The 18,189-nt window shown below is 43.3% G+C and overlaps 1 protein-coding gene across 2 annotated transcripts in view; it reads right to left on the reverse strand.

Moving 5' to 3' along the window:
- Positions 1 to 800: 800 nt before the first annotated feature.
- Positions 801 to 18,189, reverse strand: part of LOC123756151 (UDP-glycosyltransferase UGT5) — a 121,601-nt gene continuing 104,212 nt past the window's right edge. For both annotated transcript variants that reach the window (XM_045739212.2, XM_045739213.2), the window contains exons 7-8: positions 16,230 to 16,449; positions 801 to 2,147 (exon numbers count right to left, since the gene is read on the reverse strand). In XM_045739212.2, coding sequence (XP_045595168.1) covers positions 1,868 to 2,147; positions 16,230 to 16,449 — 500 coding nt within the window. In that variant the 3' untranslated portion in view covers positions 801 to 1,867. The remainder of the gene's footprint in view (positions 2,148 to 16,229; positions 16,450 to 18,189) is intronic.

Consider the following 18,189-nt stretch of genomic DNA (forward strand, 5'->3'; position numbering starts at 1 on the left):
CCGGGTCTTATGAAGCGGTGGTACTGCTGACGATGACTGCTGGAGTGTGGAGGTGCACCAGGAACTCTGTTCACCAGTCTTATGAAGCGGTGGAGTTGCTTCGGAAGACTGCTAAAGTGAGGTGGAGCACCAGGACCACTATACACCTGGTCTTATGAAGCGTTGGTGCTGCTGTACTTACCTAGTTGTCTAGTTGTACTTACCTGGTTGTGCTTGCGGGGGTTGAACTCTGCCTCTTTGGTCCCGCCTCTCAACAGTTAATCAAATGGTGTACAAGTTCCTGAGCCTATTGGGCTCTATCATATCTACACTTGAAACTGTGTATGAAGTCTGCCTCCACCACATCACTTCCTAATGCATTCCATCGTTCAACTACTCTGACACTAAAACAATTCTTTCTAATGCCTCAATAGCTCATTTGACCGGTAGACTGCTGGAGTGTGGTGGTGCACCTGGAACACTGTACACATGGTCTTATGAAGCGGTGGTGCTGCTGGTGATGACTGCTGGAGTGTGGTGGTGCACCTGGAACACTGTACACATTGTCTTATGAAGCGGTGGTGCTGCTGGTGATGACTGCTGGAGTGTGGTGGTCCACCTGGAACACTGTACACATTGTCTTATGAAGCGGTGGTGCTTCTGGTGATGACTGCTGGAGTGTGGTGGTGCACCTGGAACACTGTACACATTGTCTTATGAAGCGGTGGTGCTGCTGTGGATGACTGCTGGAGTGTGGTTGTAGTTGTTAATCCGGTACTTTGTGAGTGGTGTTATCAATGATATAATGAATAAAAAAGTAATATGTTTTATATTTTATTACTTAATATATATACCTTCTTTTACAATATTATTTACATGCTGTCAAGAAGCAGCAGTCAAGAGTTACCCTAATTCAGGTGTTCCACACAGTACGCCAACTGAAACATAATAACTCTTTCTCAGACAGATTTTACCTGATTTTGTATTGAAATTAGTGCTTCACTGAACGCCTATTTATTCATTCTTAGCTCATAGGAGCATGACAGCAGGAATAGAAATTTCTAATTCATCTTCAGGCTTTACAGACCATAAGCTTATCAATGAATCAAGAACCTTCCTTGTGGTATAGTGACCAGACATTTCTTTATTACACATACATTATGTCCTATGTACTTAGAAATGTGCTTGTCCTATCGCAGACAACCATTCTAAACTCATTTATAATTATACATATTATATGTTATATTATTCAGAAACAATAAAGGGTGCTGCTGTAATATACAGTGACTTGGTCCCTATACTAGGTGTCCAAGAGACATGGTCCCTCTATTGGGTCCGTAGCAGTTCAAGAGACATAACTTGGTCCCTGAGTTGAGTGTCCAAGGCCTCCAGGCTCTCGAACCAATGACCTGATATGAAAGTATGACATGATGTTCGATTTAAGAAATGCACAAATGCTTATTATGAAAATAGGAAAATCTCTTGTTTCATGAGCTTAGAAAGAATATAGTTATTTGTTCATTATTAGGCAGCAGAGTATAATATATATATTCTATATTATATTATAAATTAAGAGTATAATATAATATTCGAACAGACTATGTTGTTTACCTCTAATGTACTTGGCCTTGTATTAGGGATATAAAAATAGTGTAAAATGGTGTGTTCGTATGTGATAGACGGAATACATTTTACAAATATAATGTCACCAGCACCATCATACTTTAGTAGCACTAATAATTTTTTTAATCATATGTATTTGTTATGATACATTTGTAACAAGGTGATGTGCGACGAGCTGGTTACACACATCTCTTTATACTGTACACAGTTAATGTCTCCATAACAAAATATTAATGAGAGATCACTTGACACGATGAAAGCAATGTTATTCCTTCTTCTTGGAGTTGTTATTACCAAAGGCTTTAGTAGTCATGACCTTGAGGATTCGCCGTAGGATGAAGATGAGGAGGAAGAGAGCCAGGTGGAGGAGGAGTAGGACGTCGAGCATGAAGAACTCCACCCAGGAGAGTCGTGCCGCCGGGGACCTGAGCTGGGGCGCCCCACGGTGACGGATGACGTACTCCGTCCAGAACACTGCCCGCTCCCTGGGCGACATCAGCTGGTCCCGCATCCCCGCTGACATCCTCACCACGTTTTCTTTATACCTGACCACCAGGGGCACAACATGGAAAATTTACTATTACTCTCAAAATTTGTTGTAATTGTGTATTATAGTGGAGGAAGAGTGCCTACATAAGCTTGGGATAACAGCTTTATGTTCGGACTAAAACATGCAACTGTGTAGTTCTGCTTTTCGTGACATTCCTGATATTTGTTTGAGATATTTGTTAATGTTCTGAGAAGCATTCTTGAGGCATAATATTATACAGTATTAATTTATAGACTAATGTATCTTGTCCCTAAATGCTTTCAACATTCATCATTTTGTTAATAAAACTACATTTGCAATCAAATTTTGCCTATAATCATTAGGTTTTAAACAAAAAGTGGATTTGGGATTTTTTTATGGTAACATGTTGGGTGTTGCCTCAAGGAAAGTGTCAGAAATAAGTGGGGGGGGGGGGAGAAATTCACATGACTTCATCAAAATGGCGAGCGACAGCTCTCGGGCTCAAGGAAGAGCCAGGCTCTAACTGCTATTGTACATGAATGTGGTCAACCGTGTTAACTGAGGTCGAATTACGGGTAATTGGTGTTGTTGAATCTAGTGTTTATTTCAAATTCAAACTTGCAATGATAAATGAATTGCAAAAGTTGTCCCTGAATTGCCTCTCAATGTATTCAGCCAAAGTTCAGGGTTTCAAACATTAACGGGCTGGTCTTATGTACGGAGTGTGATACAACCACATGAAGAGAGAAGCCATGTGGTCTGTGTCTTGGTGTTAAATTATCTGTTGATCATTTGCTATATATTAATGAAAGTTATATTGGATTAGTCCAATAATATAGAACCCAGGCATCGTAGTAAAGGTTAACATGTGCCAAGGCAACATAGTGCTGGTTAACAAGTGCCAAGGCAACATAGTGCCGGTTAACAAGTGCCAAGGCAACATAGTGCCGGTTGTCGGTAATTTCCGACATCCCCCATTACTAACCAAGGATATAATAAACTAAATTCGTTATGTCAGAAAGCTAACATACTAACTGTATTAATTTTCCAGTGAGGAAAGTTCTAGAAACTCCCTGGATAGAATGGAGGAGTATTGCGTCAGCCAATTTTGGCCACGTGACTATTATTTCTCCCGAATTCATAATTCTTCCAGTCTACAATTTAATTATACTTTAAAAATACTATATTAGACTGGATTAAAATTAAAGCTTAGATAGAACTAAGTAACTTTCTCCCTGAGGCGAAAGTTACCCAACGTGACTAGTCAAGACAATTTTAAATGAACCAGTCACACCATAAACTCTATATATATTAAATACTAGCAGTACCCGGCCATGCATTGCTGTGGCTCAGAAACACATGTGCATTGCTGAGCCACAGCAACCTTCCCTGTCCCCCAGTCCTCCCCACCATTCCCCTCTCACCGCCTCCTCGGCCTCCCAACCATTCCCCACTCCACTGTCCCCTCTTCCTTCCCACAATGCCCCACTCCCCTGTCCCTTTTGTCCTCCCCACCATTCACCATTCCCCTATCCCCTCGTCCCCACCATCCCAAACTCCCCCTGTCCCCTCATCATCCCCACCATTCCCCACTCCCTCGTCCGATGCCTTCCCAAATGGTCTGATGTTCCCATCAGAAAATTGGGAACATCAAGTGATCTAATGTTCCCATCACTGAAATAAGAAACAGTTAAAAATTGAAATGAAAATATGAAAAAAACTATACTCACGAAATGAACAGTATAGTAAACAACACAGCTCAATTCCAACGCAATTCACACAAAATAATGAAATCAAAATGAAAATAAATCGAAATCTATGAAAATTCAATTTATCAATATTATCAAAAACATTGAAATGGAATTGTAACTTATTTAGTATAGCATGTGTGTTGCTCTTACATGCAACAGATGGCGCTGTTTTTCAAGAGAAGCATAGTTTTACCTATTTATTTATTTATTTATTTATTTATTTATTTATTTATTTATTTATTTATGTACAAGAAGGTACATTGGGTTTGTGAGAATACATAGCATGGTACAGTAATTGCACTCTTGTAAAGCCACTAGTACGCGCTGCTTTTCGGGCAGGTCCTTAATCTAACAGATAATTTTAAGTAGGTAAATTCTATCAGAATTAATGAAATGATAACAAATACATTGCAAGAAAAAAAATGAGATGAGAGAGATTAGTAAGTATATTAAAGCACATTGGTATATTAAAGCTCTGATTGATTACATTGACAGCTTGATTGGTAATTTAAACAAGATTAATAGACACCATACAGCAGATTGACAGTACATATAAGAAGACAGCAATGATAAAGATGTTCAGATTGGGTACATAAAGATTGGGAGATTGGGTAGCAATAGATACAGTGCAGTTTTAAAGCAAAAGGTAAAAAACTATGAAGATGAAATTAGGTACTTTTTAGTATTGTTTTTGAATGATGCAAAAGTTGGACAGCTTTTCAATTCAATAGGGAGTGAGTTCCATAGACTGGGTCCCTTTATTTGCATAGAGTGTTTACACAAATTAAGTTTGACTCTGGGGATATCAAAGAGTCACAGAGGTCACAAGTGTGGCATCTATACTTATACTTACAAAATGAACAGTATGGTAAACAACAGCTCAATTCCAACACACTGTCACACAAAATAATTCAATAAAAAATAAAATAAATCGAAGTCTATGAAAATAATATTTATCAATGCATTCGGAAACATTGAAATCGAATTCGTGATATATTTAGTATAGAGTGCATGTTGCTATTATGTGCAACAGATGGCGCTGTTTTTCAAAAACACAAGTGTTTACCTGTCAAACAGGTGGCCTCTATATAGTAGGTATATAAAAAGACGCGCCTTTTCGAATGCAACGTTGTGTCAAAGTTTCAAAGCAATCAGTGAAGAACTTTCGGAGATTACAGCATGTGTTGCTCTTACGTCCAACAGATGGCGTTGTTTTAAAAAAAAGCATGATTTTTCCTGTCACAGGTGAGGCATGTATATAGTAGATATGTAAAAAGACGTGTCTATTCAAATACAATGTTGCATCAAAATTTCAAAGCAATTGGTAGAGGTTTCGAAGATTTCCCTCACATGAAAAACACATGAAAACACAGTTTTTCAGAAAAAACACGTTTTTTTACCATCACAGACGTGACATCTATATAGTATGTATATAAAAACCTGCTCGGATGCGCATGGAACGTTGTGTGAAAATTTCAAAGCAATCGGTGAAGAACTTTCTGAGATTAGCGGTTATGCACAAACGAGCATTTTCATTTTTATTTATACTAGCTGTACCCGGCCGTGCATTGCTTTGGCTCAGCAATGCATGTGCGTTGCTGAGCCACAACAACCTTGCCCTGTCCCTCAGTCCTCCCCCACCATTCCCCACTCCCCCATCCCCTTGTCCTCCCAACCATTCCCCACTCCCCTGTCGTCTCCTCCTCCTCCCAGCCATTTCCCACTCCCCAGTCCCCTGACCCCTTGTTCTCCCCACCATCCCCCACTCCACCGTCCCCTCGTCCCCACCACTTCATTTCACCTCTTACTCGAGTTGCTCCTGAGCTACCGTGCAGTGAGGACGTGTCGCCTGCTGCTCCGGTGGTTTGAGTCGGTTCTCACTACGTGTAGAGAGCCATGGGGAAGGCTCAGCGCAAGAGGGAATGGAAGCAGCTTTCGGACGAGGAAGGACGGGGGACCGATGTGCAGCAGGCCCCAAAGACAACTGCTATCGAGGCTTTACCACTTGTTTCTACCAGCAAGTCAGCGGACGTAATGGACCTAGAGAGGACAGCGTCAGTCGCACACCAGCCAGTGTCAGTCAATGCTTCTCTGTCTGCAACGCTGCCGCGGGACGGCAGTATGAGTCGGGAGAGGACACCACCGGTTTCACGCCAGCCAATGTCGGCCATTGTTCCTCTCTCCACAGCCCAGCCGCAGGACAGCAGTATGGGACAGGGGAGGACACCACCAGTCTCACACCAGACATCGCCAGCCTCTGCACTTCTTCCGAAATTCAAGATCATGCAGACCGACCACTTTCCTACCGCATATGGAGTAGTAACGGCGATGGAAAAAGAACAACCAGAGCTCAAACTTTCCATTACAGTCAACCTGAAGGGAGAAATAATACTGACACCTCAAGACCAACAGACTGCACATTACTTAGAGAAGGTAAGAGTCCTGCAGGGGAAACCTGTGTGCTTGGTAAAGCTGGACCCTTCAGAACGACGCACACGAGTCGTGCTTTTGGGATACCCAATCGACTTTCCCCTGGATCCAGTGCTAGAACACAAGCAAGTCCTGAGTGCGGAACGTTGCCACACAAAAGTAGACAAGGCAGCGACGCGTCAGGTTCTGGTGACCGTCATGGGACATGTGCCGGAAACTTTCGGTCTTGGAAATTGGGGGACATACCGACAGAGGCCATACGTCCCGGAACCCCTACGCTGCTTCAGGTGTCAGAAATACGGCCACCATCAGTCACGCTGCACAGGACAGGAGAGGTGCGGAGTGTGCAGCCTGAGACATCCCACCAAAGACTGTATTGCCAAGCACAAGGCAAACCAGGCCACAACAGCCAAATGTCCAAATTGTGGAGGCAAACATCATGCCTGGAGCACAACCTGCTCTGCACGGAAACAAAAAGTGCAGACAGCTCAGGCCAGGGTCAACACACTGACCAGCGGTACATCCACCAACACCACCGTCTGGAACACTCGTGCACAGCCACAACAGCCACCCGCTCACACAGAGCAAAATTTCCCGAATCTGTCAATTCCGAATCAGACATTACACGAAAGTGTTGCAGAAGTCCAGCAAGTGCAAATGAGCAGAAAACACTTACTTTCGGAATCTACTCCCCAGCTATACAGTTTTACCGAGGTCCAGCTGCAAACCATCGTGAAGATCATGGCAGAGACCATTATCAATTGCCTACAGATGACGCAGAACGCCTCACAACAACGGACTCAAGACATCACTTGTGTGATAATGGACAAGATCGTGCAGCAGACCACAGTTACACGAGAAATAGACAGTCTCCGACAGGATGGAGCACAAGAGGACAAACAACGCAACTTGGACTTACTGACTACCGACAACAGTCGGCTAGTCAAGACACCGGAACATCGACATTCACAAACGCAACTGCAAGACGCAGTGACCACCCACGATCAACAGAATCTTCCAACACAGGAGACAGACAACAACAGCCAATGCAGTCTGATCTGCAGCAACGCCAACAAAGACGTATTGAACAGCAGAGATGCGCAGGTTCCGCCAACACAAGAAACGGCCGCGAGCAATCAATGCAGTCCGACTTGCAGCAATACCAACAACAAAGTGATGGACCACAGTTCTGCACAGATTCCAACAATGCCGGGGTTGACCACGTACAATCAATGCAGTCCGACCTGCAGCGCTTCCAACAACATAGCGATGGACCACAGTTATGCACAGATTCCAACAACGTCGGGCATGACCACGAACTATCAATGCAGTCCGATTTGCAGCGACACGACTTGCGAGGCGGAGAATATAGAGGTCGATTCCGAGGAGGAGTTCTAGTAGAACAAGCAACACCAACCGAACCCGTCGTCTGGCCATTACGAATTCTGCAGTGGAACATACAAGGTCTTGGAAATAAAAAACACACACTTCAGGAGGCTGCAATCAGCACGAAAGCAGATATAATCGTTTTGGAAGAAACTCTTTTCCCAGCCACGAAATCCTTCAGATTAGCTGGATATCAGCACTATGTTCTCCCGTATGAGCAGGGGAGACTAAGAGGATTAATGACCCTAGTCAGAAACACCATACCCAGCAAGAAAATAGACTCGGTTTCATGTGGGGATGGAGTAGAGGTACTAGCAGTTACAGTGAATATGGCTAATTTTGAGCTCCTCATATACAACGTCTACAAGCCCCCTAGACGTAAACTAGAAGCAGAGGCAGTGCTTGCCTTGGCCACGCAGGAAAATTTAATTCTTGCTGGAGATTTTAATGCTCATCATCCAGAGTTAGGTGCAACTGGGCCAGCCAATGCAGATGGGCGCCATTTAGCTGCAGCTCTGCGAGAAGTACCTGAAATTACACTTCTCAACACTGGGGAACCCACTCACATTCTAGGAGGTTCCCTTGATCTTACATTCATCTCCACAGCACTCCAGCAACAGGCGAAGTGGGAAGTAGACCCGGTGATCACTAGTGACCACTATGCTACTGTCACGACACTCAACCTGGCACGACCTCCTACACCTCCTGCGCGGCCTCGGTGGAATTTAGGAAAGGCCAATTGGAATGTATACCAGGAAGAACTTGAAAAATGGTATGCAACGTACACGCCACCTGAGGATTTGAACATACACGAGACCAATCTGCAGGAAGCCGTTGCAGCTGCTGCGAACAAAGCTATTCCAATCATTATCACAGGTAACACGAAACGAAAGAACTATTGGTTCTATAGTAATGACGTTAAAGAACAGAACCACAGAGTCAATATCTTCAGAAAACATCTAAAGAGAAACCCCACACCAGAAGGAAGAACTCTGCTTCGAGCGGTGATATCTGAAGCAAGGCGAGTTTCTCGAGAAGTAAAGGAGGCAAGATGGTTTGAGTGGTGTCAAACTCTAAATGAACAGAGTAGTCTTGGCAAGATATGGGGTCATATTAAAACTATATCAGGTCGACCAGCCCGGCCACAGGCATGTATTCAACCATTGCAGGAGGCTGAGAGACTTGCTCTCCAATTTGCAGAAAGAACAGCTTCATATCAGCTTCCTGCAATGGTCCGAAGGCAGCAAGAACACTTAAAACAAGAGAGGATGACAGTCATTCATGAGGGCATAGCTATAAATGACGAATGTGACTGTCCCTTCACCGAACAGGAACTAAGCAGAGCCAAAAAGGGTGGTAAGGACACTGCACCAGGTGCTGATAACATTACATACTCAATGATCGCACATGCAGGTCCTGCTGGAGACCGAGGGATGTTGGACGTCATCAATGCGTCTTGGCAGCAAGGCAAACTACCGCCCTCTTGGAAGAAAGCAGACATCATACCGATTCCTAAGCCGAATGAACCTGGCAATTGCAGACCCATTTCCTTAACATCATGCGTTAGTAAAACTGCAGAACGGATGGTCTTAAATAGGCTACTGTGGAAGACTGGAGACCTTCATAAACACATGTTTGGCTTCACTAGAGGTGTAGGTACTGCCAACTGCATAGCAACATTACTAGGAACAGTTAACTCGGGTCCAGCTATAGTGGTCTTCCTTGATCTGGAAAATACATTTGAACTTGCAAGCCCGCCAGCAATACTACACACCTTAGTTAAAAAAGGTGTGAGGGGGAAAATGCTAGCATGGATTCAAGATTACCTAAGTCACAGGTATGCCAGAGTAAAGTTGCAAGGACAAGTGTCGGACTACCACTTGCACGAGAATGGGACTCCACAAGGAGGAGTCCTCAGTCCTAGTCTTTTTAACATCCTTATGGAAAACCTTGTTACCATGTCCTTTACAGAAGGGGTTACATTGCTAAGCTATGCTGATGATCTAGCATTAGTCGTTACGGGTCCTTCACTTCTAAATAAAGCTCAAGGTGCTTTAGATCAAGTGACATCTGAATGCAGTGTTTTAGGGTTAAAAATATCTGCACAGAAGTCTAAGGCGATGAGACTAGGTGGCAAGGCTCCAGACAGGCACCTACGCATTCAGGACATTAACCTTCAGTGGGTTCCACAATATCGATATCTCGGAGTGTGGATTGATTTTAAGATGACATTTTTTTTTTTTTTTTTTTTTTTTTTTTTGAGATATATACAAGAGTTGCTACATTCTTGTACAGCCGCTAGTACGCGTAGCGTTTCGGGCAAGTCCTTAATCCTAAGGGTCCCTGGAATACGATCCCCTGCCGCGAAGAATCGTTTTTTCATCCAAGTAAACATTTTACTGTTGCGTTAAACAGAGGCTACAGTTTAAGGAATTGCGCCCAGTAAATCCTCCCCGGCCAGGATACGAACCCATGACATAGCGCTCGCGGAACGCCAGGCGAGTGTCTTACCACTACACCACGGAGACTGCTAAACACGGAGAGCAACATTCAATAAGCAAATTCAATATCTAAAGGAGAAAGCAAAGTCACGAATAAATATAATGAGAGCAATCACAGGGCCCCGTCTAGGAGCGGGACACAGAGTGTTGAGAATGTTTTACATACACGCCGTTCGTTCCCTGGTTGATTATGCAGCACCTGCCTTACTCACTCTTTCTCCTGGTCAGTGGGCAAAAGTTGAGGTTCTTCAAAATGATGCATTGCGAGTCATAACAGGTGCTCCCAGATGGACTAAAATCCTGAACCTCAGACTAGAGACAAAGCTAACGTCGATTGAAATAAGGGTAAAGGGGATTGCTGCGTGCATGCTGACCAAGATATTGACTAGACCTAGAATCAGTTCACTTAAAGATTTGATCACTGGAGCACTAACTCTGGACAGACGAGCCTCCAATAGCAACAGGTGGACCCATTGTGCGATAAACGCCATCGATACGTTCGATATGGCAAACACAGTCACTGAGAGGGGTGTCGACGACATACATGCAGACTTTGTTATACAAGCCCCTTGGGAATCTCTGCCAGCAGACTTTCAGATTATGGCTCTTGACGGAAAGAAGTACCAGACACATCCTCATCTGCTACGTCACATTGCACAGATGCATATAGAAGCAAACATGGCATCCGACAGCTTCACTTACTTCACGGATGGGTCAGTAGACCAGCAGGGACAGGAAACCGGAGCTGCAGTTAAAGCAGGAAACTCTGTATATAGTTGGAGGCTCTCAAATGGGTGTTCGACTTTACAGACTGAGATGCTAGCCATTCAAAAGGCTTTGGAACATGCTCTTGCTGAACACCGCCAACATGTTATCGTCCATACAGATTCGAGAACAGCCATTGAAACCTTGCAACAGGAACACATATGTGATAACATCCATCTGATCACCAATGTCTTATCATTCATGCACACACTCCACCGACAAGGCCGACGGGTGCTTATCAACTGGGTGCCAAGTCATGTGGGACTATTAGGTAATGACATTGCAGACGAAGCTGCAAAACTTGCTACTAAGAGGAGGAATGTAGACATTTCCATACCACCGAGTCTCTCCCAGATGAAGAAAGTGATTCGAAACAGAGCAATGCGAAGGCTGTATAGTGACCACGACGCAGCAGTTGCAACATCAGGATCTGCGGGTTGGTACAAGAATTCCACCAACTACGAACCACTTAGTTTGATGAAAGGGGGCAGTAGAACAACAGAAGTGCACTTACATCGCATCAGGCTTGGATACCCATGTGCATGGGAAATAGGCTTACGGGTTCCGGAAGGTGAGAGGAAATGTCAACACTGTGGAGAAATGCCCGACAGACCACTGGAACATTATCCAACACAGTGCACAGTTACATACCCGTTAAGATTTCACCTTCGATTCGACAGAGCAGAGGAAGTTGTTAAACACATATGGCAAAATCTTACTGAAGCGACCATACGGGTCATACATACTCATCCTCCGCCCAGGTAAACCAGAAACGAGCATCACTTAGTGGGCCAGCCAGAGGCTTAGGGCCCGCGCAGGATTATCCCTGCTAAAAAGAAAAAAAAAAAAAAAAACTCTTACTCCCGCACCATTTCCCCCCGTCGCCCTAGTCCTCCCTACAATTCTTCCCTCCCTCGTTCCGCCCACCATTCTCCATTCCTCCGTCCCCGCGTCACCATCATCTCCAACTCCCCCATCCCCTCGTCCTCCCCACTAATAACTCCCCCTCCTCTGTCCCCTTGTCCTTCCCACCATCCCCTACTCCTGTCCCTTCATCCTCCCCACCATTCCACACTCCCTCATCTGATTCATTCCCAAATGATCTGATGTTCCCATCACTGAAAAATAGGAAGAACAGTTAAAAAAACGAAATGAAAAACAATTAAAAAAACTATACTCACGAAATGGACAGTATGGTAAACAACCCACCTCAATTCTAATGCAATGTCCCCCAAAATAATTCAATCAAAATGAAAATAAATCGAAATCAACCCAACATATCACATACCCAAACAATCGACTAACACATGTCAACCCATAGTGGACATGCCACTGAACTTTCACACCTCCTCTCTCTTTATACCCACATCCTCTTCCAGAATTTCACCTCCCCATCCCTCTATCTCCTCCATCCTTTCCAAACCCTTTGGACATCAAATCCTAATCCAGTCGAAATATATGAAAATACTATTTATCAATGAAATCAGAAACATTGACATGGAATCGTAACATATAAGAGCGTGTTTTGCTATTATGTGCAACAGATGGCGCTGTTAAAAAAATGTTTTTTACCTGTCACAGGTGTGACATCTATAATTATACTTACTTAATGAATGGTATGGTAAACAACACAGCTCAATTCCAACGAAATGTCACACAAAATAATTAAACCAAAGTGAAAATAAATCAAAATCAATGAAAATTCCATTTAGCAATGCAATCGGAAACACTGAAATGGAATCGTAACATATTTAGTGTAGCTGTGTGGCTATGACGTGCAATAGATGGAGCTGTTTTTCAAAAAAAAACAAGTTTTTACCTGTCATAGGTGTGTCATCTATATAGTAGGTATATAAAAACACGCAAATATTCGGATGAAACGGTGTGTCAAAATTTCAAAGCAATCAGTGAAGCACATTCAGAGATTACAGAATGTGTTGCTCTTACATCCAACAGATGGCGTTGTTTTAAAAAAAAAAACATGTTTTTTCCTCTCACAGGTGAGACATATATAGTAGTATATAAAAAACACGCGCCTATTCAAATGCAACGTGTGTCAAAATTTCAAGGCAATCGGTAAAGAGGTTTCGAACATTTCGCCTCACATGAAAAACCTATTTAAAAAACAGTTTCTCGAAAAAAAAAAGTTTTTTCCGTCACAGACGTGACATCTATATAGTATGCATATAAAAACCCGCTTGGACGCGAATGGAACGTTGTGTGGGAAAATTTCAAAGCAATCAGTTAAGAACTTTCGGAGATTAGCGATTTTGAACAAACGAACATTTACATTGTTATTTATATAGATAGATAATTTACTTTCTTGGATTCGTCCAGTCCAGCATACCAAATAGTAAAAAACTGTTTTTTGTATTTGGAACTGATAAAATAACGCGTAAAATAACACCTCCCTGTCCTCGTTAATAAATGAGCAGAAGTTAGTGGCGTGACTAGTAACGTATCTAGGCCCAGAGGAAGATGGCAAGCCACTGTTGATCTAGAACAAGCCTCGTGAGGACAGGACGCAAACTTAGCAGCCACGCTTATCTTCGACATCCGTGCCGTTACAGCGTTCTACAGCTGTTGCGACCTCCAATTACAAGTGTACCCTTTACTCGGTTTGTCTAACATCTAGTTTATGCATATTAATTGGCCTTTTAATTGTTAAATACATAGATGACCGGTTATACCGCAGGCGATCCCACAAATCATGGGGAGCTTCCTCCTAACATTAAATAACTAATTCTACTGAACGTGATATATCTGTAATATGATATTTGCAGTAGTTACGTTGTGAAATTTTGGCAGAACTGTGGTGATCATCAGGGACCTAGATGACATCAACCAGTCAACACACGTGAGACAACCGCCATAGGCCACGAGCTGGATACCTGCTTGATTAACCTGATGCCCATTTGTACTCATGTTGAAAACTTCTATACAGATAAGGTCATTTGAGTATTTAAAATAATACCAGAAATTTAGTTTACTAATCATTATTACCATTTTCCTTCTTATCGAGAATTGGCGATAGATAGGCTACAACTGAAAAACCTCACAAGATATGTGTAAAGTGTATCACCCAGCAGAAATTCAAAATTTTAAATCAGTCAATTTTTTCCTAATACAGTCTACTCGATATCATCAATTACTTTTTAACGAATTTACCTGCTTGGAAATTTCCTACACTGGTTAACAAATGTTAAGGCAACATAGTGCTGGTTAACAAGTGCCAAGACAACATAGTGCCGGTTAACAAGTGCCAAGACAACATAGTGCCGGTTAGGAAGTATTAAGGCAACATAATTGTGTGTCTATGTGTGCATGCATGTCGGTGTGTTTTTTATGTAAAGTGAGGATTGAAGGGTTGAAATTGCTAATCACAAAATTTGTAAGGACAATTATGGTACTTAAGTATTACGAAAAGACTGTCGAGACAACGAAAAACTGTATGGTGTTTCTAAGTAAGATTTATCTGCCTCCAAATAATTTGTTTTTGGGTTGTCAGAGTAAATACTGAGCGTCGAAGATAATGAAACGCTTCTTTTTGGAGGAGGCTTGATGGCTCCCTGAAGCTATCTTGCTGAGATTGTTCTATGTTACAGTGGCCCCATCTGTCGCAGAAGCTCTGTTTGGCTTACCAAGAACCAGAGCCAGAACCTAGCCCCCAACAGAGGTACAAGGTGTAAATGACAATTTGCTTTCCTGCTGGAAAAGCCTTCAACAAGCCCTGAAGCTTTTGGAGTTTACATAAAATGAAGCCTTCAAAGAGCCAAACAAATGAGAAAACGATTGAACAATTTCACTTGTTCAGAACAGGAAATTTACTGAAACTTGCTGGAAAATCGTTAGCATCAATTACCACCACCAGGCGGTCTTGCCCAGACCCTCAGCTGGTTCCCCTAGATCAGTTCGGGAACTGATAAACAACCCGACGACGAACCGACGAACTTCGAGGGAGCGAGGGAGGCTGTCAGGGAGCCACTGGGTCTTCCACAGAGAGGCGTTTCATTATATATAACGTTGGGTGTCTGGAAGATGCCCACCGGTTAGCTGAAGCTAACCACGCAGTCTCCGTGCTGTAGTGGTAAGACACTCGCCTGGCGTTTCGCGAGCGCTTTATCCTGGGTTCGTATCCTGGCCGGGGAGCATATACTGGGCGTCAATCCTTAATTGTAGCCTAGGCTTACCCAACAGAAAAATAGGTACCTAGTTGTTAAACGATTTGGCGGGACGTATTCTGAGGGACATAGGATTAAGGACTTGCCTGAAACGCTATGCGCGCTACTGGCTATAGAAGAATGTAAGAACTCTTGTATATATAAATAATATAAAAATAAAATAAATAAAAAACTAAATAATGACAGAACAAAAACTGGACTTACCACGAAGAAGGAGAGGCGGCAGGCTCTAAAACAAAGAAGGGAACTGTAGCCGGACGACATGGTACAAAGCCACACGTGACCAACTAGGACCAGTAATATTGACCACATACTGTACCACTAAACCTCTGTCAGATCGCCAAAACCCCCGAGGCCAAACATCAGCCCAGAATATGGTAGAGAAGACGACGTGGACGAAGTTCGCATATACGGGCAAAGCCTCGTAAATGCTAACATCATTGGCCTAAGGGTAGACGCTGGCTGGCTACACTTAATGGCATTGCACACGATCTGAGAAATATTTGCCATGGAACAGGAAACCAAGAAAATAGGGTCAACTAACAAGGCGTCCACTGAGACAGAACTGGTGGAGTATATGGCCCTTAGCTTGAAGCAGTGGGGCTTGACCATGATCTAATGAACCGGAAGCGCTACAGGCAGGTGTAGTTCCTGCACTATCAGCAACAGAACTGACCTGGGTGCCGGCTGAGGACCGCAGCCCAGCGTGCTGGTAGTGGATTTTGGTACTAACGAGTTTCCAGCAAGTTTGAGTGAATCTCCTGTTCTGTGTGAATCGTTTGTTAACTTATTTGGCAGTTTCGAGGTTTAGCTGTCAGTGAGCTCTTCCGTTGCCTGTAAAGCTTTGCTGACTTTCTGGAGACATTTTCAGTGGGGCGGCAGGTCACCCGCTACCTGCACCTCCGCGAGAGAGTCAGCTGACCTTCAGCTGACCTTCAGGGACCCACGGGGAATTACATTTAGAAACACTTCTAAACAAGGCAATGATGGCAACAATTATGAATACTTTTGTCTTATTATTTATTATTGCTATATACAGTTTTTGGCACATTTAAATTTATTTTTGTTTAAAGAATAGAATATAATGAAAATTCTTACTAACTTTGGGCAATTAATAATATCGGTGAGTGTGTTGACAATTATGTCCACGGAAAGCTCCTCCCATGTCAGAAAGTCTCCCACTTCAAATTTCTTCAGAAGCATGGCATTCCTGGGCTGGTCTGCGAAGACGGGCAGTGCTAGGAGGGGCGTGGCGTGGTAGATGGCCTCCTGCAGGCTGAGGAGGCCTCCGTGCGTGATGAACACCTTCACATTGTGGTGGGCTGCAGCACACAAGGTTAATGTCAGCACGGGTCACAGCAGCTGTTTCAAGCCCAGTCACTCTTCTGCACAACCATTTATGCTTCAAAGACAGTATTTGTAATAGGATTCATTAAGGAAGTTAAGAGAGCAATAGGAAAATATAAGTTATCACATCTTAATATCCATATGTATTTTCGTCACCATTGTCAATTTTAGGAATAATTGGCTCATCAAAAGCTTCTACGGGATACACTTCAAAGAAAGATATATGTCTGTATGTAATAAGTGAACGTCGTAACCTTTATAAAGGAAGTAGCACGAGCTCGTATCTCTGCCAGTTTCTAGAACTTGCTCTAACGTAAATTACACCACTGCGAAGTTATTAACCTGAAACATATTCTTATTTATATTGGCTATTCTTATACCAATGTCAATTTTGCTGTGGGAACACATACTAAACGCAGTACACATTCCACCCTCAACAAGAAATTACAATTACCGTACAAGATTTGAACCAAATTACCACAGCATTTTAGGCCAACGAAAACACTGACCGACATCACAAACAGAAACAGATAATGTAACAACGATTTATATAAGCTTAAATGTATAATATATCATAAAAATAATAACATGTTTGACATTGTTTGACCTTGTTAAAGATTATGTTTGACCTTGTTAAGATAAACATATCCCATGATCATACTTTTCTGTCTTGTAACAGATTCAGCACCTGTGTAACGTTCACTAAACTCTAATTTCAGACAGATGTTTGAGGAAAACACCAATAGTTTAAGTCATGGCAATCATTCCAGCGAGTTCCAGAAGGTCAAAGGGCGTGATGGTATATTGTGTTGCCACAGGTTAGAGGGCGTGATGGTATATTGTGTTGCCACAGGTTAGAGGGCGTGATGGTATATTGTGTTGCCACAGGTTAGAGGGCGTGATGGTGTAATGTGTTGCCACAGGTTAGAGGGCGTGATGGTATAATGTGTTGCCACAGGTCAGAGGCCGTGATGGTATAATGTGTTGCCACAGGTTAGAGGCCGTGATGGTATAATGTGTTGCCACAAGTTAGAGGCCGTGATGGTATAATGTGTTGCCACAAGTTAGAGGCCGTGATGGTATAATGTGTTGCCACAGGTTAGAGGGCGTGATGGTGTAATGTGTTGCCACAGGTTAGAGGGCGTGATGGTGTAATGTGTGGCCACAAGTTAGAGGGCGTGATGGTGTAATGTGTTGCCACAGGTTAGAGGGCGTGATGGTGTAATGTGTGGCCACAAGTTAGAGGGCGTGATGGTGTAATGTGTGGCCACAAGTTAGAGGGCGTGATGGTGTAATGTGTGGCCACAAGTCAAAGGGCGTGATGGTGTAATGTGTGGCCACAAGTTAGAGGGCGTGATGGTGTAATGTGTGGCCACAAGTTAGAGGGCGTGATGGTGTAATGTGTGGCCACAAGTCAAAGGGCGTGATGGTGTAATGTGTGGCCACAAGTCAAAGGGCGTGATGGTGTAATGTGTGGCCACAAGTCAAAGGGCGTGATGGTGTAATGTGTGGCCACAAGTCAAAGGGCGTGATGGTGTAATGTGTGGCCACAGGTTAGAGGGCGTGATGGTGTATTCAACCACCAGTTGGGGGCATCCGACACACCAACATCTTCTCTAGCTAACCGCACTCTTCAATTTCCATTACCGTTGCATTGTAATGTTTGCACCTCGCCGAAGTGGGAAACATGTGAAAAGAGGAAACTACTGGTCTAT

The sequence above is a fragment of the Procambarus clarkii genome, chromosome 36 (assembly GCF_040958095.1).
Source record: "Procambarus clarkii isolate CNS0578487 chromosome 36, FALCON_Pclarkii_2.0, whole genome shotgun sequence".
In the NCBI taxonomy this organism is placed as follows: domain Eukaryota; kingdom Metazoa; phylum Arthropoda; class Malacostraca; order Decapoda; family Cambaridae; genus Procambarus; species Procambarus clarkii.